The sequence below is a fragment of the Canis lupus genome, chromosome 8 (assembly GCF_003254725.2).
Source record: "Canis lupus dingo isolate Sandy chromosome 8, ASM325472v2, whole genome shotgun sequence".
NCBI lineage: Eukaryota > Metazoa > Chordata > Mammalia > Carnivora > Canidae > Canis > Canis lupus.
Window position 1 is genome coordinate 51392314 of NC_064250.1, and position 27654 is coordinate 51419967.

At 40.3% G+C, this 27654-nt stretch overlaps 1 protein-coding gene across 20 annotated transcripts in view; it reads left to right on the top strand.

Moving 5' to 3' along the window:
• The window catches only part of NRXN3 (neurexin 3), a 1528419-nt gene that overhangs the window by 418964 nt on the left and 1081801 nt on the right, over positions 1-27654 (top strand). For 11 of the 20 annotated variants that reach the window (XM_049113340.1, XM_049113345.1, XM_025442408.3 and 8 more), the window contains 2 exons: positions 22640-22941; positions 26879-26902. In XM_049113340.1, coding sequence (XP_048969297.1) covers positions 22640-22941; positions 26879-26902 — 326 coding nt within the window. The remainder of the gene's footprint in view (positions 1-22639; positions 22942-26878; positions 26903-27654) is intronic. The other 9 variants (XM_049113342.1, XM_049113347.1, XM_049113335.1 and 6 more) reach the window with 1 other exon arrangement.

Consider the following 27654-nt stretch of genomic DNA (forward strand, 5'->3'; position numbering starts at 1 on the left):
AAAACCACCACAGCACACCTCCACTGAGCCACAGCTCCATGGCAGGTTTAGAGAGTTTAAGAAACTTCCCAAGTTCACATAGGTTTAACCATTAGAATCAGGACAAGAGCTCTTCCCAACTACCCAGGAAATAACAAATTATTTAAGAGTGTCCATCAATTTGGGAGGGATTGTGATTCTAGAAGTCCCAGTTTTCTCTCAACTTTGGAAGGTCCTGCCAATGTTTTTAAGGAATGTTTAATTCCTTTGAGTTATAAACTGTGGGGATAAGGAAGACCCTGAGCTTGAGTGAAGATTATCTCTGAGTCCTGTTCAGTCTAGTTCCAGACCTAGAAAGGCAGAGAACCAACAACAAAGGAATGTATTTTTGAGCTCTGTGGCTCTTGTGTGATCCCTCAGTTATATGAAGCATCTGGAGAAATTTCTTTCTGATTTCCAGGTGAGAAGCATGAAGAAATAAGACAATTAGCATTTTCTTTTCGTCAATAAAATCCCTTTGGTGTTGATTTCACTAATTACATATTTTCTTAATTTAGTCATGTGAGGCTAAAATTTACCTTTGCACTCATGCAGGATTTATATAACAAAAAGAGAAAATGGTTACTATGTTTCATGGGGTCAAGTCAGGAGATTAGCACCAATCCCCAAAACTTCAGGACAATTATTGGTATTGAAATAACAAATGCAATAATTACAAAAAATATCCATGTTTGAATTGCTTACAAGATTCCCATATACATGTAGCAGAGTTCTTTTTTCCCTTATGTCTTTGGAGATAATAAATCAGCATTTCTCTCAAAAAGCATTTGTTAGTTTTTTAAATTCAGTCACACTGATCTTTTTTCCAGTTAGCAATGAATGAGATTTTTTTTTCTATTAAATTATATGTAAGCACTGTTGTCCTTGCTTGGATAATTAGTTTTCACCTCAGTCAGTGCCCTTTGTTTTGGTTGATGAATTTGCTCACTTGTGCCTATTATTTGGTATAAGTTTTTAAAAATCTACCACTTTTGAAGAAGATGGATTGATGTCCCTAAAATGAATTTGGACATTTGGACATTTATTTCTTCTTTGAACCAACCACTTTTTTGGTTGGCAATAAAAGAAGTTCATTTCTATAATTTAAAGTCAAAGGGCAGAACAGGTTGGAGCTGGGTCAGTGTCCTGTGATCTTGCTGAGTGAGTGATTACTTGGAAATGTTGGATGGCCTGTAGATCTCAGGTTGGGCCACCTCTCAAATAGCATCCACTTCTCTCAATTCTTACCCAAGACAAACCCATACATGACTTAGGATAATAAAAATGTTTGAAAATCGTGATGGCAGAAGTATTGAATAAATGTGTTAGTGTATCTTACACCTTCTGTTTTGTGACAATTTCTGGAGTGGAAACTATTATGTAAAATTCAGTCAATTTTTCTTGTGATCCTTTCATTATGACCAGAGGCAGTTGAGACATGGAAATCTCTGTGGGGACTTACCTCTTTTCCTTTTGGTCCCACAAAGCACTCTTGAGCTTTGGAAAGAAGTCAGAAACTAATCGTATTCCATTGATTTTTTGCTCTTTCATAGCTTATAATTAATGCTGCTTCTCATAGTGGTATAAAGAGGGCACCTGTGAGTGCAGGCTTATTTGGGCACAGAATAGGGGAGGTGCACTTGGGGGTTAGCAGGTGCTTCTCACCTGGCAGGGCCGTGGATGGAAAGATTTGTGGGAGAACTGTTTTGGTCCTTGTATTTCTCGACCTTTCCATATTTTCATTTTGCAAACTTTGTAAGTCAGAAGCTTTGTCTTAGAAATCGTTGTGCTTATTTTGCACTAAACTCCTATGAAGTAACTAATATGACTTATTTTAAGATTTAAAGTGTAATTTTTATAAGCTGCTAATAGTAAGTGTTACCACTTATTAATTACTTACTAATGATCGTGGTGCAGTGCTAAAGGCTTTCCATATATTATGTCATTTAGTTTCCACAACAAGCCTAGGACTTAGAAATTATTATTTTTAATTTGTAGATGAGTAAACTGAAGCTTAAAGAGGTTAAGTGATTTGCTGAAAAATGAAATGACTTCTAAGGAAAGACGGGATCTTGTCCAAACTGCAAACCTTGAATAATGTCTCAGCACTACCTTTCTTTATATATTCTGTGTGTTAATTCTGTGCTTTCCTTACTCTTGGGCTACAGAATTCATATTTCATGACAATTTATAGTTCTGTTCTTTAGAATTCTTCAGTAGCCTTGATTATTAACCCTTCCCTCTTTCTAGGACAGGGAAAGGGCTTTTTCAAAAACGGGTGGTGTTTACTTAAGAAAACCCTGGGGCTGTCTCCAAAGTGTAAAATATCTCTTTGTCCACCAACATGTGATGACTCCCAAATTGCCAGTTGACTTGTTTGCTGACATATTTCAAACTCCCTGTCTTTATGCAGAGAGCGTGAAGAACTGACTATAGTAGATACCATTTTTTACACTAGCACAAATTCCCCCCACCACACAACTAGGGAAATAATAAGGATGTGATTGGAAAGGAGGTTTGTGGTGATAGGGCCAGGCACCCAGTGGACACATAATGAATCCTTGATTATTGTGCCCTCTCCTTGGCTTGCAGCCCAACATAGGATTTTCTCTGGGCCGTGGTTGAAAGCTGACACCTGCAGATTTGTTTGTTCTCACGTGTAGCTGAATAGTCAAAATGCTTTCTCTACCTCAAGTGGAGGCAGGGCAAGCATTATGCAGAGTCAGAATTGGCAGTTGCTAGGAGATGTAATTTGAGGGACTCCGTGGAGTAACCCCAACCAAAAAAAAAGTCCTTCTGTTGGTTGAAATTTCATTATTATGGCTTGATTCCATTGGGTCCAGCAATGCCCCTTCCTTAAAAAAGTGCAAATTCTTCTCACATGGGAAGTAACTATTATGTCCCTAACATAATAAAATGATCTTTGGTCCTTATTAAGCACTTGAGGTAAAATTAAGGGTATGGGTGGAGGAGGAGATGGAAGAGGTTGTCCCTTGAACAGTTTTACTTAGAACTGACCTGGTGAGAGGCATATCTACCACACAGAGACAGGGCCTGGGTGCTGAATGCTGCACATGGTGGACATACTTCCAACTGGCATCTGTTTCTGGGAGGAGCCTGAAACAGCTTTTCCAGAAGAGAATTGAGAAACTGAGGAAGGGGCCCTGGGCATTAGGGGACTGTTGGGCTTCCTACAGAGCAGCAGGGAAGGGGCAGCCACAGCTCCAATTGCTGGAGGAGTGTGGGAAGTGCAGTAAGTGAGGTTTCATAGAAAGGTCTCAGTATCAGCAGGGACTGTCTCTGTTTACACATGCCATCCTCAGAGGATGGAGAGGAAGTCTAGGAAGGCAAAATTGGAGAGCAGAAAGCTGACAACCTGGGGATGAGATCCCTTGCTTAGGAGTCAGATGATGGTGTTAGAGCCCTGGCTTTGCATCTGACAAGCTCTGTAACCCAGTGCAAATTTCATGACCTCTTTGGCTTCTTGTTCTTTATCTATAAAATGAAGGCATTTGACTAAGGAGACTGAAAAATTTCTCCTGGTTATGAAGAATGTAAATTAGAAAAAGACCGTGCAAGTCTTTCATGGAAAAGCACGAGGGGTTACTTTTTCTTACTCAAGCTCCATCAGTATTGGAATATCAGTCACATAATTCAAAGAACTTGCCTCTTTCCTGCCCCACCACTTCCAAAGGGTATTGATCTCAGTCAGATGTCAGTCAGCACTATGCTTTGTTAAGGGAGGTTAGGGTTGTGTTCTTCTTTCTTTTCTTTTTAAAATTTAGTTAGTGTTGATACAAGACCAGGTATGCTAATATCCTGTGCCAAAGGAAGGCCATTGCAACAATCTTGTGCTCTCCAGGGAGGCAATCACCTCTTGGACTTAGCCTGGATTGCCTGCATCTGGAACGGACTTAGACAAAGTAGGCCATACACACAAGAACTTACTTCTGGACTGTCAAGACACAGGTTAATCCTTCTTCAGGAAGTGAAAGAGAAATGATACTTGACAATCAGCCATAGCTTTAGAACTTCCTCAGGCCTAAATCTCTGGGAGGATGAAGTGGGTTTTGAGGCTTTAGATGAGGCATCAGGAGATCGATCTTGCTCCATGTGTGCATGAGGCTCAGAGTTACCTGGTGAGGCAATGCAGGACAGCGTGGCAAAGAGTGAAGGCTTTGGGGTCATCCAAACCTGGTTGTGAGTCCTTAATGATGGTTCTTACCAGCTGAGCTGCCATGGACAGGTAAGAAGCTTCAACCTTCCCATCTGTAGAATAGAGACTGCTAGAGAGCTCATGTCTCAGAGTTGTAATAGTTGCATGAGATGTCCAAGCAAGGAGGTAAGTATGATGTGTGCCATGGGGCCAAAGCTTTAGAATGGGTTTGGTGCCATTATTATTAAACAGTGCAGCCCTATGGCAAGTGAAAAGCAGCTTATAAGGGAACAAACCACTTAGAGTAAATGAATCTAGGGAAACAGATCCTGGGAGAAGGAACTTGACCTGCAGCAATACAATACTCTTCTCAAATTCACTCCCCTTTAGGAAGTTTGTTAAATAATGAGTTCTAACCAGAGGGTGTAGCTCTCTTTCACCTCTCTAACCACTGAGCCCCAGCTGTGTCTGATAAACCACCTGTGTCTGTATAGTTCATTTCATATTCAACACAGACAGGGAAATGAAACATGTCTTTCACAGATATGCAGAAAACAGTCATCATGGGCACTTCTTAGACTATCCAGAGAATTAAAGGGATGTATCATTGTTTTCTCCCGTCAAAATAAGTATCAAAAGTTAAAAAAATTCCTTTTTGCCTTTAGATGTGCATATTTGTTTATAATTTGAGAGCAAAATATTGAGAATGCTCTGACCTCTCAGTGGATGGGCGGATATATGTACATATCTCCATATCTGGATTATGTCAATATCAGGAAAAAGTTACCCATGTATTTCAGAGATGAGAAAGGGATACAGTTTGCCAAGTGGGGATGATCTAAAGGAATGTGTTTACAGGGACTTCAGAGGGCAGTCCCCACTCACAGAGGACCTGGAGGAGAAGGTATGAGGTCGTTGCCAGGTTGTTGGCTCATCTGTGTCTTTGAGATGAGAAGCTTCTCTTTGAGAGAGCACCTGAGATCGAGAGCATCCGTACCACTTGGAATGCCTGTTAGGGCCCATGGAAAGTGGAGAGGCATTTTATATATCAGAAGCTACTGCAAGCCATAGCTTTTCCCTTTCTAGTCCTCTTTATTTTCCCTCATCATCATGGTTCTCAGATATATTTACAGCCTTCTTGTACCTTCTGCAGCCATTGGAAAGATGAATAAAGAGGACTAGGAGAATCCCATCTTCTTGTGCTTGTTCCTTTTCACTGTCTTGGTTTGTCTTTTGTTTCATCTCCTTTTTTCCTTTTTCTTTTCTTTTTAAAAAAATTGTGTTGCTGCTCTGCATGAAGCCAGTATTTCTTTTTTCCCTCCTCCCTCCCCTTTTACTGCTTTTAATTGTTTTGGTGCTTTTGTTTTTTCCCTGGACTTGAGCACAGTGAGAAAGGTCAGCTGTCAGAGGAGGGCTGTATACTGCTGATAAAGCCTTCAGGAGATTGCCTTGGAGTCATTAAGTCAGTCTCCACTGCTTCAGGGGGAAGAGAAAAGAAGCTCAAAGAGTAGAAAAGGCAACCTATCTCAAGTGGCTTAGCTGTACAAGCACTGAGTAGCAGACTACTTACCCAGACCCCTTCTCTAGGGGCAGATGCTGGCCAGAGTCAGCAGATGCTGGGACATTGATATAAATGTGCATCTGGATGAGACACACATGCAAGCCTTGGAGAATGGACTCTCCCCTGGGAATTAGACATCCACCATCCTGGAGACCACCATCTGAAGTTGTCCCTGTAGTTATTGGATTCCTGTGTCCACCTCATAGTTATTTTGCAACTAACTCACTTTCATAAAAATAAAAAAACCTGGGTTCTGATCTTGGCTCTGTTGATAATTCCTTTAGGAAAACTATGCTAGACTTGTGCAAAGAAGTAGAAAATACGATTTTAAAAGTACCTTCCATCACTAACTGGATTTTACCTTTCTCTACCTGCAAAGTAGAAGTGAGGAGCATATCTCTCCTTGGACACAGATGTGAAAACAAGTTAATTCCTTTTTTATTTTTTCTAAGTGCCTTGAGGTAAATCCAAAGTCAGAGTTCTTAGAATTCATCCATATTGCCTAGCTATCAGGAAATTCATGATCTAATATTGCAGAGCTTTAAAAGAAATGGTAGATGTAGATGTCTTCTGGAATGGAAAAAAACATATATAGGATAATAATGCCATTGATTTGCATAATTCTTTATGTGGCATCAAACTTCATAATGAGCTGATTTAAGGACACTCTCTACCTTAGCATACTTTAGAAATGTGGCATGCTAAAATCTGGTGTAACTCATTTGTTTTCACTATCAACCTACTACATGCTAAGCACAATACATATTTGCTAAATGAGTGAATAAATGAATGAATGAGTAACTTAAAGTCTTCAAATTACACAAAGTCAGTCAGCTGTGTTAATTTGGCTTTCATTGGTGCCAAGCACCAATGGAGGTTGTGTATAAGGAGGAGTTTGGGTAGATATTGCTGGCCATGGAGGGTGTATAATCAGGTGATACTGGTATTTCTATTGTCTTGCCGTCCAGGGAACCAAAAGGATAATGACTAGAGCATAGCCAGCTTGAGAGAGTCATTAAAGAGGGTTCCTGTCCCGACTAGCAACCACAGAACCCCTGGAAGATCACACAGTGGTTGCTTAACTTCTGATCCCAAAGCAGAGCCTTTTATACAAAACCTAACTCTCACTGCATTCAAAGGAGTGATGAGATTGATGTTAGACCCAAGTTTAACCTTGTTCTAAATTCCCTCATTGTCAATTATTGTTATTCTAATTGGATAGTCTGGAACTCCTGAATCTCAGCTTCTCTCTTTGAAAACTGCAGGTAATGATATCTAAATAGGTTGTAGTGAAGATTATATCAAATATTATCTACATAGTAGTAAACCAGAGCCAAAGCCCCTGGTAAACAGCAAGCTTCAAAAAAGGTAGCTGGGAGCATTATCATCACCCTCACTCAGGGACTGTGGGCATTTTTGTGGTAGTAAAACAATGGTGATAATGCCTATTCCATAAGGTCATTTTAGGAATTAAAACACAGTATATTTGTAAAGGGCCATTCTCTGTGCTAGGCATATAGGGGAGGAACAGTAAGTACTAGCTTCTTTCCTTTTCCTTTATTTTATAATGTTCTTACTTTTCTACTTCCGATGAGGGCAGCAGGGCATGGTTGTTCTTTTGTAGAGTGGTGCTCTAAAGGCCCCAGCAGGTGGGTAGTCTTAGGTGGTTGGGGTATGGACTAGTGGGTTTAGCAGGGAGGGAAAGAAAGAATGAGCAGTGCTCAAGGATGAAAAGTAGGGGCAGCCCTGGTGGCTCAGTGGTTTAGCGCCGCCTTTAGCCCAGGGTGGGATCCTGGAGGCCTGGGATCGAGTCCCATGTCAGGTTCCCTTCATGGAGCCTGCTTCTCCCTCTGCCTGTGTCTCTGCCTCTCTCTCTCTCTCTCTGTCTCTCATGCATAAGTAAATAAAAATCTTAAAAAAAAAAAGTAGACCTTTTAATGTCAACCAGTTGTGTACCAGAGGCTGTGATTCTGAAGCTTTTATAAAGTTTCTGCCGTTTCTGGAAGTTATCCTAACAATTTTGAAGAGAACACCACTGTTTACACATATCATTCCATACAGCCTAATCAGTTACTTATAATACAGAGGACATTTACGATCCCAAATTCAAACAATTGGAAAGCAGAAGCTATTTATTCATGGTGGTATACAGTGATAATTTTTGATGAGTAGATGCTCTAAGGAGCGTGAACTTCTAAAGAGCCTTCTGAATCCTCAAAGGGGATTTAGGTTATTCTTTGATTGACTTTAAAGTTCATAAAAATGTGATAAACCATAGCAATAAATGCATTACTTATATTGTCACTGTGATTGTATGTTCTTTAAAAACCAGAATGTCAAATTTGAAATGGTCAGAAATTCACAACTAGCAAAAGCGCCCAGTTAATTCAAGACCCTTTATTTGTCAATGATTCTAGGTAATTGAGGGTTTTTATTTGATCTGCTTGATGTTTTTAACCTTTTGACATGTGAGCCATGTAGAGAAATCATTCTGGTTTTCCAGGGATTGTTCCTATTTTAGCACAGGAAGTCCCATGTCCTGGGAAACTTCTCGGTTCCAGGCAAATTAGAATGGTTGGTTACTCTATTTAAAGCACCTGGTCAACCCCTTTTTGTGAGAGTGCCATGTTTTGGTGAAAACCTGACTGAGAACGTACAAAGAGAAGATTCTCTGGTTCAGTGGTTCTTCAATCTTTTGGATTTTGACAAGAGAAATTTTTATAGAAAAGGGAAGGAGTAAAATTGTGTTGACTACTTTTTATTTTGCCAACTAAGGACATTAACAATTTTCATCTGTCATCATCATCATTTTAAAAAGACAGGATTCCCAAACCAAAAAAAAGTAGAAAGAAGTGGGATGAAAGTTCCATGTTCTCTATGTCTAGCACAGCATAGAGTAGGTCCTATGTAAATAATTGTTGCATGAATGAATAGTGCGTAAATATAGTTTTTATTTTAAAAATGTTCTATAGTGTCCATATTTTCCTTGTTGCCATGATTGGTGAAAACTTTACCTGAGGCTAATGTCTGGTAACCAATATTTGGATCCAAGTCCAAGTGAACTATAGGAATTTTTGATAGTTTTTCATTGTGAATTATGATAAGGGCATTCTGATGTCTGTCTCATGCACATGTCCATTAGTTGATATAGTCAAACTCTCATGATATGGTGACTCCTGAAGAGAAAGACAGATTCTGATTCTTTAAATCAGAGAATGAGATTCAGTCAACTTCCTTTTAGACTTCAACTGCCACCATATTGGAATGCATCTTTGGTGACGTCTTCCTGGGAATTTCACAATATCTGGCAGGAATTAGCTGCCAGTCTTTTTTGTATTTTTAAGTCTTGGACAGTATTTTAGTATACTGTAAGTCTTCTTACCTTTCTTTGTTTTGGCTCATTCACTTACAAAGTCTGGTCAGAAACCTTGACCAACTGCTGTGATGTACATATATCCTAACTTCTGTAAGTCTGGAATTTCCTATGCAGTATTTTCATACCACAGTTGGGATATCCAGATCATTTATTATTTTATCATAACCCATGGTTAAAATATCACTGATAAATCTTAACTAGTATTGCTGGAGAAGGTTAGAATTTTTGTTTTATTGACATCAGAGCTGTAAATATCCATTCTGTAAATGACTATACAAGCTACAATTTGAGTGTCTATTCCAGAGTCTTATAATGCCAGTTCCTTTGTATTCTTTTTGATCATAGGTCAACTTTTTTCTCCTCTGCAAACCCTGAGCATATTTTTGTCTATAGCTTCTGCTATCATAACCTGGAGTCCAGCTGTCTGGCCCTGGAGCTTTAGTGAGCTTATTGGGGGTGATGCAGCATCTGTAAATGGTTTGTGAATCATTCTGACTCAGAAGGAGGGTTTCCATTTTAGATTCAGTGTGTCAAAAATGGATTTCCTTATTTATGCTCTCATAATTCAGTGGTTTTTGTTTTAGCATTTATATATTTCCAGTGTTGCAAATGTGCAGAATTCCTACATTTTTTTTCTTAGTGTTCTTCTGATCTGTGTTCATATCCCAAAGTGTGTGGTTAATACATCTCAGTATTTGCTGAAAACCAAGCTTTGTTGGGCAGATAGATGTTCCTCTAGAAGCTGTAGAAGGATGCTTTACAAAATTAGATAATGTACATGAAAGTGGGTTGCAAAATGTGACATGCATGCTATATAAATGTGTGTTTTTGTTATTTTTAAAGAAATGAGTAGCTCATCTCCTGCAGGAATATTATTGACAGAGATCTTTGCAAAGATATCCAACCCTCACCAGGAGGCTACATGACCAAGTGGACAACATATAGTGTTTGGAAGTTGACCTTAGTTTGTATTTTTGATCTGCTTATTACTAGCTGTGATAGTGTACAGTTATTTCAACCTTTGTGAACCTTTGTTTTATCATTTGTAATGTGAAGCTGGTAAAACTTTATTTCACAAGACTCTTGTGAGAGTTGAACAAGAACTATACTAAGTATCCCAGTAGAAAAGCTCCTCTTTCAGGTGACGTATGATCCCAGATATGCTATCTCTGTTAATAATGCTTGGGTTCTTATGGTAAATGTTTTGAACTCTTGTATCTTAAACCATCAAAACCAGTCTTGGTTAATTTTTGTCAAATACTATGTAGATATTATTTGTCTAATTGGGCCTCTCTCTCTGTAAAAGTCTAGAACATAATATAGATTTGATAATAATGAGTGTTAATTTCCTGCCCTTTTTATACTATGGCAAAAAGAATCTACTCTAAAAAAAAGATTCTGCTAGTAGTCTGAGATAAAGAAATGATGACAATGAAGTAAACACTTTATTGTAGCTTTATGCACACTATTGGTATTATAATTGAATTTGCAGTCACTAAAGATTTTCTCCTTTATTTAGGCTTCTTAAGTCAGGTCACTTGATTTTTAAGTCTGTCTGCATTTTAGAGAATTTACCCTTCCCTCCCTCACCCCCTTTCAACGTACCCCATCTTTGTTGACCCCTGGGTTCAGATTTTTTCATTTAATTACTTTAGACTTGGGACATTGTCCCTCTCTTCCTGGGAGCTCTGGATTGGGGCAGTTTTAATTTTTATTAGTATCTGCCCCTATTTTCTCAACAGACATTTTCTTGGGAGGAAAAGGAGATGCACACCTCACTATAAAAGAAGACATGGCACAAATTTCTAGGATTTGTATGTCCATGTTGGCAAAATTCCCCAGTTTGTGTCACTGAACAGGGTTTTAATCACCTGGGCTGTAGTGCTCAGCACTGAAAGCTTCAGAAGTACTGCAGAAATGGTAGATTAGCTGCATTTAACAAAATAGAGAGTTTTCATTGTGTCATAAAAAGCCTTATTGATCTTGTCCAGGCATTGACTCCAAGGCCTTTTAACAAGCCACTCTGTCTAGACTTGTAGGCTAGAGCCACAGTGCTAACAAAGGAGAAACTGGGCTGCCTGCTGCAGGGGGAGGCCAAAGACGTGGGCACAGATTCAGGTTTCTCAGTGGGGTTTTCTTAAAGAACTAGGATGATTGTATTCTGCTGTGGGAGGCAAAAAGTGTTGGGAGGCTTGTGTAGATGTTCTTGTGACATACCCTGGGTCGACTCTCAGCACTTGATGTTGAGTACTTGCTCAGGAAAAAATTCAGGTATTCTCTGCTCCTCGGCTCCCAAGAATATTTCCTCCCTTTATCCTTAAGAAGCCAGACTTTGCTCCGGGATACCAGTGCCCTGAGCCATGAGTCTCCAGGACTGGGGAAGGCAGTGGGGGGCAGGATGATGAACTCATGATGTTAGAGTCACTGAGATCAGTTCAGCTGCATTCCAATTCAATTCCACATGTCTTTCTTTAACACATTCAGGGATACGTGAGAGATTTCAAAAACATGTGGAAAACTGGTGCTCACAAGAGATGATTGAAGACTTGACATCAATGTGTAAAATAAACAAAGAATCATTCAGGATTTATTGAGCCATTGAGTATTTCATCAAAATCATCTGCAGAGATTTAACTTTTTGTAATAAACAGTATGAAATATTTCAAACATGTAGTCTGTATAGTAGAAGATATTATAAACGTTGGTTTAGCTATTCCACAGGTTGAACACATCTTAATATTTTGCCATTTTTGCTTTATACCCTTTTTATAAAGACTTAGTCTTATTTGAGTACCTGTTTCCAGTTCTTCTCTCCCTCACCAGAAGTAAACACTACCTGAAACTGATGTGTAGATTGCTTCTGTGTTTTTCTATTCTTGTTACATATGAATGGAACTGTAATACATAATAGTTGGTGATCATTGTGTGTGTGTGTGTGTGTGTGTGTGTGTGTGTGTGTGTGTATGTGTATGAATTAGTGGAGGCAAAGTTTATTGGCCACCTCCAATTTATGTACATTATTTTCTATATATTCTGGGCTGAGTGAAGGAAACATAGGGTAAAAACCTTTAACACCTTATACTTCCCCGTTGATCACCAGATGAAGCTTGACAGTCTCTAGAGCTCATTCCTCTTGTAGGAAGAGGAACCATTTGAGCTCCTGAAATATCTGTAGGAAGTTTCACATAATACCAAATTGGCTAATTTTCTCTGGATACTAAAGGTGGATAGTTTTAGCAGCAAGATAATTTAGTTACAGACTTACTGAGGCTGGAGGTCAATTAGAGCATCCTCTTCTGATGCTATGGCGATGATTGGTTATGGAAAATTCTTGTTTTCATCTTGGATGAAAGATATTTTGCAGAAATAAATAATTTAAAAGCCCATATGGGCTTTAAAACCCATATTGATTGCTTCTAAATATCTTTTTTGAGAGAAAGAGAGAGAGTAAGAGAGCAAGAGAGGGGAGAGGTAGAGGAGAGGGAGAGAGAATCTTAAGTAGATTCCCTGTGGAGCCCAACACAGGGCTCAATCTCATGACCCTAAAATCATGACCTGAGACAAAATCAAGAGTCAGAGACTTAAGCAACTAAGCCACCCAGGCACTCAGTTTCTAAATACCTTAATATCCCTGAGAGTTTTTCCAAATTCTGTGAACCTTTCATGACTTTTAATATTCCTTTCTGAACAGTATATGTGGATACAGTGAATATCTAATTTAAGGTAGTAGAGTCCGTGTATGTACCCGTGTAAAAATCATTTCAGATGATCTGTTTCCTAATTTAGAATCATAGTGAATATTTCTCATTGTTATTAATTCTGTTTGTATTAGAACTACAGTCTTCCATCCTCTCTTCTCCAGCTTTTGTTCCTACTACCTTTTTTTTTGTCTTTGTCCTTTTTTTATTCCATGGACTACAGTTTCACAATGAGGCATTTGGTACTCCAGTATAATTACCTTAGTTATTGTGTAACTTTGAAAAAGAATCAGTTTGAAAAGAAATATAAACATTCATATTATTCTTTTTGGACTGGTGCAAGGGGGTATGTAGATTTGTGAGTGTGTGTATTTTCCGTAATTTTTTCTAATCCCAAAACTTCAAATCTCAGTCTAAAACTTATATCCAGGAGAACAACTACGGTTAAATTCTTCTCCATCATAATCACCCATATCCTCTATGTAACTTTAAGAAATGATCTTAATAAACACTGTGGCATAGAGCTGGCTTTTAAATCATTGTTAAAATTGATATATTTACTTGTCATTGACCTCATGTGGTTCCAGATGTGTCTGTTATTTTTCCAGAGTGAAAGCAATCCAAGGACTGGATTGCTTTCTTGTCTGAGGTGACAACCATAACATTCTGAATCCATTGAGGAATAGACACAAGAGTCAAATTGGTGATCAGGTCAAGGAACCAGACATCAGTTCTTTTGCTGGTAGAGCTGTGTTAGAGAGTGTGGCTTTGATCTGCAAACAAATTTGGCTTCCTTGTGATTTTTCCATAGTTAAACTCAACCACTCAGCCCTAGAGAGAAGAGCTAGGAAACCACAGGCCACCTTCTGCAGGGACAGAGTCCATGCGGATGGATTTGCTACATGGGAGAACCTAGAGGAGAACTTTTTAGAGGAAGGCTGAAGGAGTGAGAAAGACAGGACATGTGGGAATAGTGACCACCTAATTAAGAAACATGGACCTATGGATGTCAGACCCTTATTCTATCCCCAAGTGGATGAATCACTTCTCATTGGAGGAAAGCAAATGAGTAAAGGAAAGAAGGTTCGAGTGTTACTTGAAAACAATTCTGTTCTGGAGAATGGGGAGGAAATGTTCTTGTGGAGTTGTGGGGACAGGGAAATGGAGTTTCCTTTACCAGATAGAGTGTCCTGTTTGTGTTCAATACATGTTTGATTGACCAACAATTAAAATGAGGAACCTGTAGTGGAAGAAACATAATGATAGCTTGATTCCTATAGATCAGGGGGTTAAGTGAAAATAAAATGTACAGCATTTACATAAATTATTTTAAGTGGGCAGGCAGGCATATGCAACACAACTACCTCAGGCCACGGTTTCTTAGCAATATCCATTCCACCACAGAGATGTCTTCTGGATCCCTCTTTACCACTCTAGCAGCCTGTCCACCCATTGAAATCCTAATACAAGTTAAGTATAATTGTACCGCTCTCAAGAAGTTTTCTTCTCCTCTGTTGATCCTCCATCCCCAGTGCCTCAAGATATGGCATATAAGACTCTGGCCTGATTCTGAGGCTGCTCTCATGTACTCATTACAATGCCCATTATACACTGAACTTCTCACCATTTCATGAACACCCTCTACTTTTCTAGTTACTACACCAGTGAATACGCCGTTTCTTCTAACTAGAATTTCATCCCATTTTTGTATGGTGAACTGTTAAACTTCAAGACACAGCTGAAGTTTGACCTCCTGTGTGGCACCTTCACTAACTCTCAGGGTCAATTATTCCTTCTTCTATGTGCCAATATCACCTATTAAACATTTGCTGTGCTGAATTGTAATTACTTGTGTGTGTTCTTACCACCACTACCACCACCACCACTACCACTACTACTACCAAAACCACCACCACCACCACCACCACTGCCACCAGCTAACAAGTCTGTGCCTGGGAACTGGGCCATGGACTTTATCTGATTGATGTTTCACAGAAACTCTATGAAATATGTACTCTGGTTATTCCCATTTTGTAGATTAGGGAACTGAGGGATAGAGAATAAAGGTCAAGTAGTAAGCTAAGGTTTCATAGAATTAGGTCTAAGTGCCAGAGCTGGCTCTGCAACCCAGGTCTGTCTTCATCATTACTCTCCATGTCACTAAGTCCACAGTCACATGACACCCTGGGCTAGAGGAGGGTGCTCTGTTTTGTGTGAGTCTATGTCAGGGCCTGGCGCTTAGCAGGCATTTGAGATTTTTTTCTTTTTACAGTTTCTCCAGTAAAATATCAGCTAATTATTCCTATTTACAGGGCTGCCATGCAGCGTAAGTGCGTTCAGCACTGGACACATCACCTGGTGCTGGTGCATAGTAGGCACCTGCAAATCCTTATTCCTTAAATGAATGAACAGAAATTTTAACTTTTATTGTAATGCAGCCAAGAGAAATACAGTCTTCAGGATGCCATCAGATTTCCAGTGATTTCAGTGAAGCGTGATTTTCCGGGCCATTCTTTTGTGGACCAAGGCAGCTTCCCTCGCCAGGATGCTAGCTGTTTATTTTCCAAGTGACAACTTGATTTACTCTTTTCCTTCTCATCACTTTCAAGAAACATCTGCAGGCTAGTTGAGTGACCCAGGCAGCGTGGAAAAGTCCATTTATTTCTCTGTTGCATCTTTCCTACAGAGAATCTGAGGCTAAAGCTTGGAAATGGCTCCAGGAGGTCAGATTTCCTATGTGTTTTCTTTTGTAGTGCGGGATTGCTCATAGCGACACAATTTGCTGTCTGCTGGTACATAGCATTTAAAATACCTGTATGATGGGATGTGGCAGGTTAAGGATTCATCATTTTCCCTTGGGGACTGGCTCTGCAGTTTGATCTATCCAAATGCTTTGTTTGGCCCTAAAATATATTATGAGGGAAAGGGGGCAGCAAGAACTGGGATGGGGGCACACACTTGTACAGTTTTTTGCCTTTCTCACTCAGCATGTTCCTTCTCTAATTCTAGCAGGACTTACCATTAGGTGACACACACAGCAGAATTTACTGTAGTAAAAGGATTTCTGCTTTTCCCTCATTTTGGCAAATATGATTAATCTCATAGCCTAGCCGCCAACTTGGAGGTCTGCCGACAGATCCCTCAGAAGTGGGAGTTCTTTTTCTGGAAGTTGGATTCTCAGCAGGTTGTGTGGAAAGGGAACAGAATTGTGCAAGAACAAATTCACTTTTGCCTTATAACTTGTTCCTTTGCCAGCACACTACCCCAGTTGTTGTGTTACTCAAGCCACTTTTCCAAATTGAGTGGATATGCAGTGTCCCTAGGAATGAGCAGAGCAATTGTGGAATTGTGGACTTCTTTATAAATCAATTTCTGCTTAGTGTACCACCTGCTCACCTGCTCAGTGCTTCTTTTGTCACTATCAGGACTTTTTTTTTTTTTTTTTTTTTTTTTTGCCACATAAGCAGTGACCAGAAGAATTGAGTGATATATCAGTTTACAATTGGAGAACTTGAAGCCTGTCACTGCATTTGCCCCACCAGAGGATGGACAGTGCCATCCATTCCTGTTGAGTCTGTGCATCAGGGGAAAGGCATCAGCAGGCTGGCCCTAGGACTGCAGCACATCCTCTTGTCTGGCAAAGATGGCAGCAGCAGCCCTTGTGTTCTTATGCCTCATGAACTCCAGGGTGGGCCAGGCCAGGATAGCCAATAAGGGTTATCTTAGCATCAGCACTGACTAAAGTACCACACTTCTGCATGGAGGCCAGTTGAAGGACAAAGGATTCAGAGATGAGAGCCGTTTTGCCCATGTCTCTGAGGTGTAGCCTCAGGAAGCTGGCTCCCACTCCCATTCTGGAGCACAGCAGGTGTTCTGCTCAGGGCCAGTGGTTGTAGCCATTCCAGAGGGGTTAGCATTTTAATAGGCTCTTCTAAGCAGTGTCTAAAGATTCCATTTCCAAGGTTCTCTGATGGAAGTAAAGAGTGCAATCTTCTCAGTTTGGCTTTCTTCAATCTGCTGCTAGAGAATTTTGGGCTAAAGCTAGCCCCACTGTCCATTCCTCTGCTTGGGTTACTGCTACCTGAGTGGACTCTTAACTGTCATTGTCATTGGTTTCTCCTTTTGACATATTGAATGTCTTGCAGTTGTAGGAACAGATGTGGGGTCCTAGGCACCTGTTGCTCTTGAGAGTTTGAGTTCCTGGCAAGATGGTGGTATGATGTTGTAGCAAAACCAATGCAATGAAAATCAGGGGACAAAGATTTTGGAACTGACTTAAATACTTTTTAGTGCCTTGGATAACCCATCTAAACTACGTGCCCCCAGATGCTCACATTGGCATCAACACAGCAAAGAGTGTTGAGAGGCTACAAATAATGGCCAAGAAAGCATTTGGAAATATATGACATTTAAGAAACTCTGCATGTGTATTTGCAAATGGACCTAGAATCCTCCTTTACTCATGCCTGACATGTTCTAACTTGAGGCCTTCCATGTCTCATGTTCTATGATTCTCCCTCAATTTTTACCTCTGGTCCTTGGTTTTCCATGGCTGCATTCGGATTGTAAGTATCCAAACTCTGGGTTCTCCCATTGTCTGTGGCTTGCCAGTACCTCTGCCTCTCAGTTTCCTGGATTGTCTCTCCTAAGAATCCTTTGCTTCCATTACTGCCCAAAGAAAGGTAAACCTTACTTGGGAAGGGTATCAACATCCAGGTTGAACCAGTCCTAGGCACCCCTAGAAAAGTAGTTGAAATGTGTTCTCATCTTTTTTTCTTTTTTTAAAAGATTGATTGATTGATTGATTGAGAGAGGGAGAGAGGGAGAGAGAGAGAGTGCATGCGAACAAGCCAGGTAAAGGAGCTGAGGGAGAAGGAGAGGGACAAACAGACGAAGCACTGAGCATGGAGCCTGATGTGGGGCTCTATCTCAGGACCCTGAGATCATGACCTGAACCAAAATCAAGAGTAGGACATTCAACCAGCTAAGCCCCTCAGGTGCCCCTATGTTCTCATCTTTTAACAGGACTCTTTACTTTTAGTTTGCTCTTTCAGTTCCCTCTCAACTCAACATAAATTGAGTTGCAAAATCTTTTTATAAGATTATGTGATCTTTTAAAAATACAAATCAGATCCTCCATCCTTTCAATAAATTTGTGCCGTGACTCCTCATAGCCTCCTTCCTCGTAACCTTCAGAGTAAAGCCTGAATTTCTTGATCTCAAAGCCTGAGACATCAAGCTATCAGAAACCACAAGCCCAATTAAATGGTGATATGCATTTCTCCACACTTCTTAGATTGCATAGTAAAAACATATTACACTGAATATTTTAATCTGTTTTGCATTTTCTCAGAGAAATAGAGATATTATTATATAAATCAGTAGTTGGATGTTTTTTTGGGGGAAAGAGTGGAAAATAGAATTGAATAGATGCTTGTTAATGCTATTTATATATAGTACTTGGTTTAACAAGCCTTTTGAAAGATCCATACTTTACATATCTTATACAAGCTAACTTAAAATCTTGGGTTATACATATCTAGATTGCATCTAATGTTTAATCAATTGGACACTTAGAAATAATGGGGAAATGATTTGTTGTCATACAATGGAGCCCTGCTTTCCATGCAGTGAGAATAACATTTTTATTTTAACACTTACACAATTGATTGTAAACTTTGAGGTGATATAATTTAAGTGGATCTGAACAGTCCATTAGCCATGTCAGTGTGTGCCCTCTTGCCAGGCTGGAGCTTTATGCTAAGCTGTTGTGTACTCACATAATCCCTTGCATCCATTGTCTCTACCTATTTAGCTTGAATACATACAAGGTGACTGCATTGTCTCTTCAACTTCCTTCTCAGTATAAACACTAAGAATAGAAAATAAATTTGGGGCAATATTATATTTTTCTAGTGGAGAGTTTGGAGAAATGAATGGGCTTAGAAATGTGTTTGTCACTATTTAGCTTTGTGTCTTTTAGTTATGTTGTCAATTTAGTATGGTTTTCAAGGTGATAAGACAGTGCTTAAGTTTTGGCTAGTGGAAAGAAGTTAAGATTAGGATTTTAGGAGAGATAATCAGTTGTGAGAGTATACAAAGGAATGATTTCTTCAAGTTCTTACTCCTTTTTCCCTCCATGCCCCTCATTTGCTCTTTTAAAGACCAGTTCATGTACTGCCAATGCCTCTCCTCCCCACACTGTCAGGAATGTATCCTATGCATTAAAAATGGTACACTTTTGCTTATCTATAATATGACTCAGAGGGTAGTTTTCAGGTGTCTATTGTGTATTGACATGTGGAGGAGATACTAGCATCTGGGGTGATGCTGCTCTTGGTAGCCTCCTCCAGCCCAGGGAAGAGGTAAACTGGGAAAATTCATGCTTGAGTGAAGAGATTGTGAAGGTTGTGAACAGTTACAGAATTTTCCTTAGATACTTGCAAAGGGACACACTCTGCTACATAAAATCTTTGTTGGTAAATTTGCATGAAAATTAGCATAAATATGCATGTGTTTTACATAGACTATTTCTCATGTTGGTTTTATTTCTTGTTTATTTCTTGTGATATTCTCTTCCCTACAATGATGTCATTTTTCTTCTATGGCTTCCACATAAAACAAGTTATATTGCTTTAAACACACCCAGATTCCAGGGGGAAAGGGAAACATTACTTTTGGTGAGTAAGTGTGATCTATGTAGAGTGGGGGGAAATAAATTTCTGGCTCAATTTATCTAAGATTTGGGATGGTTAATGGGTTAATGCATGGCTGTTTCATTTGAATAAATATTCGTGCCATTTGAATGGTAGAGTAAGGGCATGTGGTACATCCAAAGTGATAGGTAGAAGGATATTTAGAGAAAAGTACAGATAGGCACTAGAAGTGCAGAGTAACACAAACGGATTGTGTGGTTTTGGGCAACTCACTTATACTTAGTTGTCAGTTTCTTCCCTGATTAAAAGAAAAAAAGGCATTAAATCAAGCAAGTTTAAAATCCCTTATAAACTCCAAAACTTATTATTTTTATATACTCTTTGATTTAATTACATGACAAATATTAAGCACCACGTAGCACATCAAATAACATCCTGGTGCCTTACTGTTCTGTGTCAAACCATTCCCCTTTGAAGGGTACTCAATGACTAATTTAAGCTTCTTTTTAGAGGCACTCATTTCTTTGTTCCTTTATCTCAGTTAAGTGGGCACATTAAGGTCTAACTTAAAAGACTTAGAAGACATCCGTTACTATACTACATGTGGTGCCAAGGACAGGCATAGCAGTTGGCTCTGTCCACATTTACATCCATAGGAAAAGAGTTTAGTGGTGATAACTGCATTTGATTTGGCATCTTTTATTCTAGGTCAGGCTTACCTCTTGGTCTACTGAACAAAGGCTTATCCAGTTGCACTTTTTAAAAGATTTTATTTATTTATTTGAGAGAAAGACAGATATAGCAACAGAGAACACAAGCCTGGGAGGAGAGGGAGAAGCAGGCTCCCTGCTAAGGGGAGCTTGATCTTAGGACCCTGGAAGCATGACCTGAGCTGAAGGCAGATGCTTAAATGAATGAGCCACCCAGGCACCCTCCAGTTGCATTTTAACAAAGCCGTTTTTTCAGAAATGAGAGGAGAAAAGACAATATACAGGGTACTAGGGTGTTGGAAAAATCTGTTTCAAACATATAGATGGTATCAAATTGCTGCTCTATGATTGGGGGGGGGCTATTTTTGGTGAAAAACATCAGACATGGGTTATGTGCCAAGTAATACTTGCTACTTATATATACATATAAGATACACTGTGGTCATTTATATGTGTACAGGTCCCTTTTGCTTATGCCAGTGTGTTGTGTGTATGTGTGTGTGTGTGTGTGTATGTGCACATGCACATGCACATAAGCAGAAATATGCAAGTAGACACATGTCATTGAGACCCTCTGGAACATACAGGACAAGTCTGATCTCTTCTTTAATTTTCTGGAGTACAAAGTTGAGGTTCATGTTTTAAGGCTGTCATGATGCTATAATTAGTTTAATACAGTATGTAATGGGTGGTCATCTCTCCCATATGATGAGTGATACCTTTATAGTTCTTACCTAATCATGAGAATATATTTATTTTACTTAAGTGACTTACCAAGGGCTGTGATGATGGATAAGGATCTAAGTTGAGGTGGAATTGACTGGTTACCAAGACTGAGGTGTAGTTATAGAAGAGGAAATAGAACTAGCTCAGCCTTCTTTTGTAGCTCCCCTTCTGTAATGGGAAACCATATATTCAGCCTGTATTGTTGCCCATTTCCTTTCATTAATGTGGTGCTTTTGATATAGCTTTTGGCCAACTCCAGTATGAAGTAGGCCATTCTAAGTCAGGCTGCTTGGCAGGAAGACAAATGAAAGTCCAGATGCTATATTTTGAAATTAGAAATTACATCAACAAATGATTAAGTAAAACATGTCATTACCTTGACAAATACATGTTTGAACTACCTGGTAAGCCAGGTGCACATTTAGAGTTTTTGGTTCCTCAGAGTTCTGCACTGGGAAATTTTAGCATGGGGAGAACCGGCCCCTCTGGTTGTCAGCTGCTGGCCTCTTTCCTTCCTCTGTCAACCTTTGACTCTATCCTGTATCCACAAGGACTCTGATATAAATGCACATGGATGTCCCTGTGGCCAAGGTCTGTCTACATCCTTGAAAATGGCCGGGATCCCTGGGTGGCGCAGCGGTTTGGCGCCTGCCTTTGGCCCAGGGCGCGATCCTGGAGATCCAGGATCGATTCCCACGTCGGGCTCCCGGTGCATGGAGCCTGCTTCTCCCTCTGCCTGTGTCTCTGCCTCTCTCTCTCTCACTGTGTGCCTATCATGAATAAATTAAAAAAAAAATAAGAAAATGGCCCTACATTGTTAGTCCTCAGTCCTTGAGGTATGCACACTGATGGCATGATTTGCTGTTGGAAAATGAGTCCAGAGTAGAGGCTTGCAGAAGCCTTGGAAACAGGCCTGGGGCTCTTTTGGTAGGGAATTAGAGGATCCCAGGGTGAGGCCTTGAAAGGGAATATATGCTCCAGGGGAATGCTTTCTTGACCCTGTGGGCCCTTAGATGTTCAACAGAATGGTCTGATCAGGGCCATCTAAATTAGGAGACTCCTACAACAGAGATCCCTTTGAATCTAAGGGAGCTATTGCTGTCTTGTCAAAGTCTATTACCAAATTTTATTCTATCCCCTTTCCCTCATCTGTTTGATCGCCTTTGCAGATCCAACCTCCTATTTAATAATGCTATCACATTCCACTGGGCTCAGGACTCTATCATGGAAACCGAAGTTAGCTGGGTTATTGATGGATGGAAATTAGAGCCAGATCTTTCAGGGTAATTGATTTTTAGTTATTGGTCAATAAAAGGCACCTAGAGCTAAAGATCCCTTTGTCAGAACAGTTAATTATCCATTCTAAACCAGCTCTTGTACAAGCATTTGAAAACCATCATTGAAGCAAAAGCAATGGAAACCTCACTTTGCCATTTTGCATAAAATATCCCTCTAGGTTTTTCTCTGAGAAAATGGGAAGGAAAGGCAGCAAGCTCTTCTACACCATTGCATTGGTCTTCTACCCTTGTGAGGATATATAGCTTCTCTGCAGTTACTGTCTTCACTTGTTTCCCTAGTACCTAGACACAGGTCTGGTGGAAGAGTTGGAGGGAGCTCCTGCTGATATCAGCTCACTGGTAGGGGCAATGCCCCAGGGAACATGTTCTCTTTGGTATTTGCATACAGATGACTCATGCCAGTCAAGTGTTAACTCCTTTCCTCTTTCCTTTTCATGCAGCTCGAGAGGAGAATGTGGCCACTTTTCGAGGCTCAGAGTACCTGTGCTACGACCTGTCTCAGAACCCTATCCAGAGCAGCAGTGATGAAATCACCCTCTCCTTTAAGACCTGGCAGCGGAACGGGCTCATCCTGCACACGGGCAAGTCGGCTGATTATGTCAACCTGGCTCTGAAGGATGGTGCGGTCTCCTTGGTCATTAACCTGGGGTCCGGGGCCTTTGAGGCCATTGTGGAGCCAGTGAATGGAAAATTCAACGACAACGCCTGGCACGATGTCAAAGTGACACGCAACCTCCGGCAGGTAATGGCTGAGGGGAGAGAGTGCCCGGAGGCTCCTCTTGGGTAGCTGGGGAGGAGGTTTGTGGAGCAGGTACTGGATTAGCTGGAGCTGGGGAAGGGTATAGATACAGGTTGGATTTGTCAACGTCTAACACTCTCCCAGTCTTTGCAGTTTCACAAGGAAAATTATGAAAATATGTTTCTCCTCATACTTCAATTCTCCACTTGTGCTTGTTTTTTCCAGAAAATAAAATTCAGTTGTGTAGATAATAAAAGTTATAAATACTTTCATTTCTTTTATCCTGCTTTCCTTTGTATCATTTTCTTAATTACATTTGAATCTTGCTGTATTATTGTTAAATTCAATTAGGGATGATGTTTTGTTTCTGCAGCTTACTAGATTTTCCTCATTTTTTTGAATATATGTTTATCTTTTTAATTAAGTTAGCCATTGCCATGATGCCATGACTTTAATTCCTTCCAGAACAAGCCTTCCTTTTTTTCCTTCCTTTTAATTTACTCCCCTCCTCTGCTTTCTTTCTTTCTTCCTTTCTTTTTTTCCCTGTTGTTATGTTAATCTGAAGCCTTAGAATGAATTAGCTGGAATCTTTCTGAATTCCTCTGTTTCTCTGTTCCTTGGTGCGGTGGTCCTACTATATTGCCCCTGTCTCTACCTCCGAGGCTCTTCAGTTGACTGGGAGGCCTGGAAAGTGGAAGGACCCAAATAAAAAAGTCAACTTTGGAGCAGCCTTTCCTGGTTCTGTTCGTGCTTGAGAACTCACATCGCTTCCCGATTCTAAGCAGGCAACTCCGTCAGGTGACAATGCTCTCAGAAAGCCTTAGCCAAGTGAAGTTGTTTTCAATCTCATGACTAATAATAATAGTCATAGCAGTATAATAGTAACATCTCACCAGCCCACATCAGTGAAGATAAAAAGCATTTCCTATAAAAGCCAGGGTCTGTGCTAATGCCCATTTCTGGGTTGCTCTTTGCGCTTGCTTCTTTTCTCCTTGTGAATTTGTTATAACCCAGTTAGACAGTGTTCGTCCTTTATTAATCAGAAAACATGTGCAAATTTCCATAAAGTGCTTATCAAATTTTCTTCTGCAGTATGATTGATTTAATGCCTTCTAATGTAAATATGAAAGTGTAAGAACTGACAGGTGTCTGCATATGTTTTCTGTTTGAGAAAAGGGTAACTCCTTAGTACTGCTAAGTGAACAGAGAAGGTTCACAGGTTCTGGGACCACACAGTATTCAAAACACCCATTGTAACACTTAAGTATGTTGAGGAAGCCACCTGGTTGGGAGATTCTCTTCTATCTATGGTGACGTTACCAAATAATACAAGTCTTAGAACCCCCCACTCATCTTAATACCCATGAACTGGACATTTTTGAATCACTGTTTTTCCTTGAAGGCCAAAGGATACAATTGCTACTGCTTTCTTTCACCCATCCATGCTTACTCAGCTCAGCTGTCTAGAGGGTCCAAGTCGAATGTCCACTTGCTAACATATAAGGGCGTGATATGTTTGAGTTGCAGAGACCAGACCAAAAAGTAAAACATGACCTTTTGACAGTTTTGATGGGCAGGTACACAGTACACAGTAGGCTTTAGTCAGTGGAAGGAAAGCATTTTCATGCTTTGGGGAGCAGGGCAAGGTTGTGTTTCTCACCAGCCAGTCTGTTTCTCTGATTCTCTCCCACTCCATATACTGCGTTGCCATTCTAGAGTGATTCCAATTAGCCAGAGAAAGGATTGCTTTCATTTCTACTGAAAACACTTTTCTAAAATAGAATTGGGCCCCAGTTCCATCCTTTAAACTGAGTGGGGGATGAACCAAACTGTTACTCAAACATTGGTTGTGCTGTTTTGGTCAGTGCGAGCAGAGGAGAGCAACCCTGGAGGGTTTCTCTTCCAAGCTGTGAGACCTAGCTTCCTCAGCGCCCTTGGACAAACCATTTAACCTTGCCACACCACAGTTTTCATTTGTGAAATGGTGATTACAATCCTCCCCAGCCATGTGTGGTGGCTAAATATGCAAAGCACCTTATGTTCCAGAAGGATTATGAGCTCCTCCATGGTCTGGGTGCTAGACTCACTGTGACATGCACACAATTTATAAGCCAAGGATTCTGTTGTGAAGGTGACTGTGTCTGTCTATCACCAATGATGCCGCTAAGTAGAGTTCTCAGTTCTGGACAGGGCTACAGAGGCCTGAGGATGTTGGGGGGTATTTCTTGGCAGAGGGACTATGAATCTCATAGAGAAAGTGCAGCTAAAATTGGTCTTCATTGAAATCCTGACTGAATTTTGCATCCAAATGCAATTTATTGAAAGAGAGGGAAATCTCAGAAAAGCAGAGTTGATTTTGCAAATGTAATCCTTTCAGTGCTGAATCATCTAAGATTATTATTTTGCTCATTAAAAATACATTTATAACATCTTTTTTAGTTCTGTGGGATACATTTCAAGGGGTCGGAAGCCCCTATCTATTTCAATTAAACTGTAAATTGCTTCATAAATATTTGATAACAAGCTTATGACTGTCTCATCTACTTTTTTGGTAAGGTCGAATGGCTTCTGTGGCAAAAAATTCATCTGAGGAATGCTTACTTGGAGTTTCCTGGAGTATTCATTACTAACTGGAGCAGAACTTTGCCCATTTCTTCCTTCTTTGCCATCTACTCATGGCTCTGCCTTTGAGCCAAGTCAGGACCAAGGCCAGCTACTTTACTAAGGGTTCTGATTAAGGGAAGGAATGTGGACTGTCTGTTCCAGACTGTAACTGGGATTAGGGACCAAGGTAGTGATGCATTTTCTCTGGGTTTGTTTTTGGTCTTGTTTTAAAATCCATGACCTTGAACATGGCCCTCGTCTGACTTGCTTTACCTCTAATGCAACTTTAGTGAAACCACAAACAGAAAACTGGGGTTACCGGTCTTCCAGCCTTCCAGCTTAGGGTGTGTTGGCAATTTAGCATCTGAAAATAGTCAGAGGTGACAAATCATAGGGCTTCTTTAATAATGTTTAACCTGCCAGTCTTTTGTGTTATCCATACACGAAATTGCTTTTACAAGCTTGAAAAGCATTTTCTGAAGGGGGATGTAGGGGAGAGCGATTCCAATGGGAAGCATTCTGGCAAAGACAACAAAATAAATAACTACATTGGGAAGTAAAGAAGACCCCCACCTATTTTGATGTACTCTGACAACACAGTTATTGTATACCAAGAGGAAGGGCGAGAGGAGAATGTCCCCCTCCTGCCGCACATGTCCACACAAAATCAAGGGCGTCATGGACCTTTAATCACCTGTGGAAACCCAGAATAAGCTACGTCATATAGCTTTCCTATGCTAGAGGCAACCTATACATGCTTTACTAAATTGTTGTTGTTGTTGTTGCTGTATTGAAAGTCCTAATCATCCATGCATGTAGTCAGAGTTATATATATATATATAAAGTCCCCCAAATATTAGTATTTTAGCTCTACCTATCTACATGTGAAATGATAATATTTAGAGGGTGTTTTCTTTCAGGACAGATGGACTGTGTATGGGCAAGAGGGTGGGAAGGGAAAAAAGGGTGTTCATTCAGAAGAGCCCTTGGAAAGTAAGTATGATGCTAATTCTAACTGGGGTGAGGTCCAGTCTGAGCAGTGTTCAGAAAAAGGGGGGGTTCAATGGCAGGGTGGGTTGCAGCTCCTTTCCTGGCTCTGCCCCGGCTGCCAAGGTTTTCCATAGAGTCTTGGTCTCATTGTCTTCCCCACTCTCTTTTTCTGTGTCGGGTGCCTTTTTTTTGAAAAACTAACACAAGATCATTCATGCAATGTGTCATTTTACTAACCGACTAATGTACTAACACCCTAACGACTCATCTTTGTTTTTAGTTTTTTTAATTAACAATCGTTCTGTTCACAATTTTTAATTTCCTTTCTTCCCCCTTTTCCGCAAAGCACTCAGGCATCGGACACGCTATGGTAAACAAACTACATTGTCTGGTAGATATCATTCTTATTGTCTCTTTTTTTGGGTTTGCCGTGTGTTGCCCTCCTTTTCCTTCCCAGACCCCCCTTTTATCCTCCTTAGACTTGTTTCTTCTTTTAAAATTTTTTGTTGGATTAAATGCAAGCCTTTCTTTTTTGTTAAAAAAGAAAAGAAAAAAAGAAAAAGAAAAAAGAAGGAAGGGGAACATGCCTGTCCTGGAAATGGTATTTGGATGAGTTTGGGACGGTTTCCTTTTCTCCAGTTTGTCATTTTTTTTCCCCTAAAAATGGTTTTTAAAAGAAAGATTCTCCATTTAGCTAAATTTGTTTTGTTTTGTTTTCTTATTTTGCAACTTTCAAGTTACAGACTAGGGACAACAGGATTTCTGTTGAGGACTTTCTTCTCTCTGTGCCTCCCCGTCCCCTCTCACTTTTCCTCCTTTCTCGTTCCTCCCCCTCCCCACTCCTGAAGCCCGTTTTTTTTTCCCTTTGGTGTGGCCATGGCCAGCCGCCACAGGTGATCTGGGGAGGAAAGTACTCTACTTCCTCTATTCTTCCTTTCCCAGCTCTCACCTTAATCCGCACCGTGGCCAAAGGGAGCTCTGCCAGTGTGTTCTCCGCACAGACTCTGCATGGCATGTTCCTGTCTCGTGGATTTCCCCATGGGCATCAGAGTTTGTTCTCTTGTGTTCCTCCTCATCACTAACAACCTGTCCATCATCAGCCCACTTCCATGCTCTTCTCTC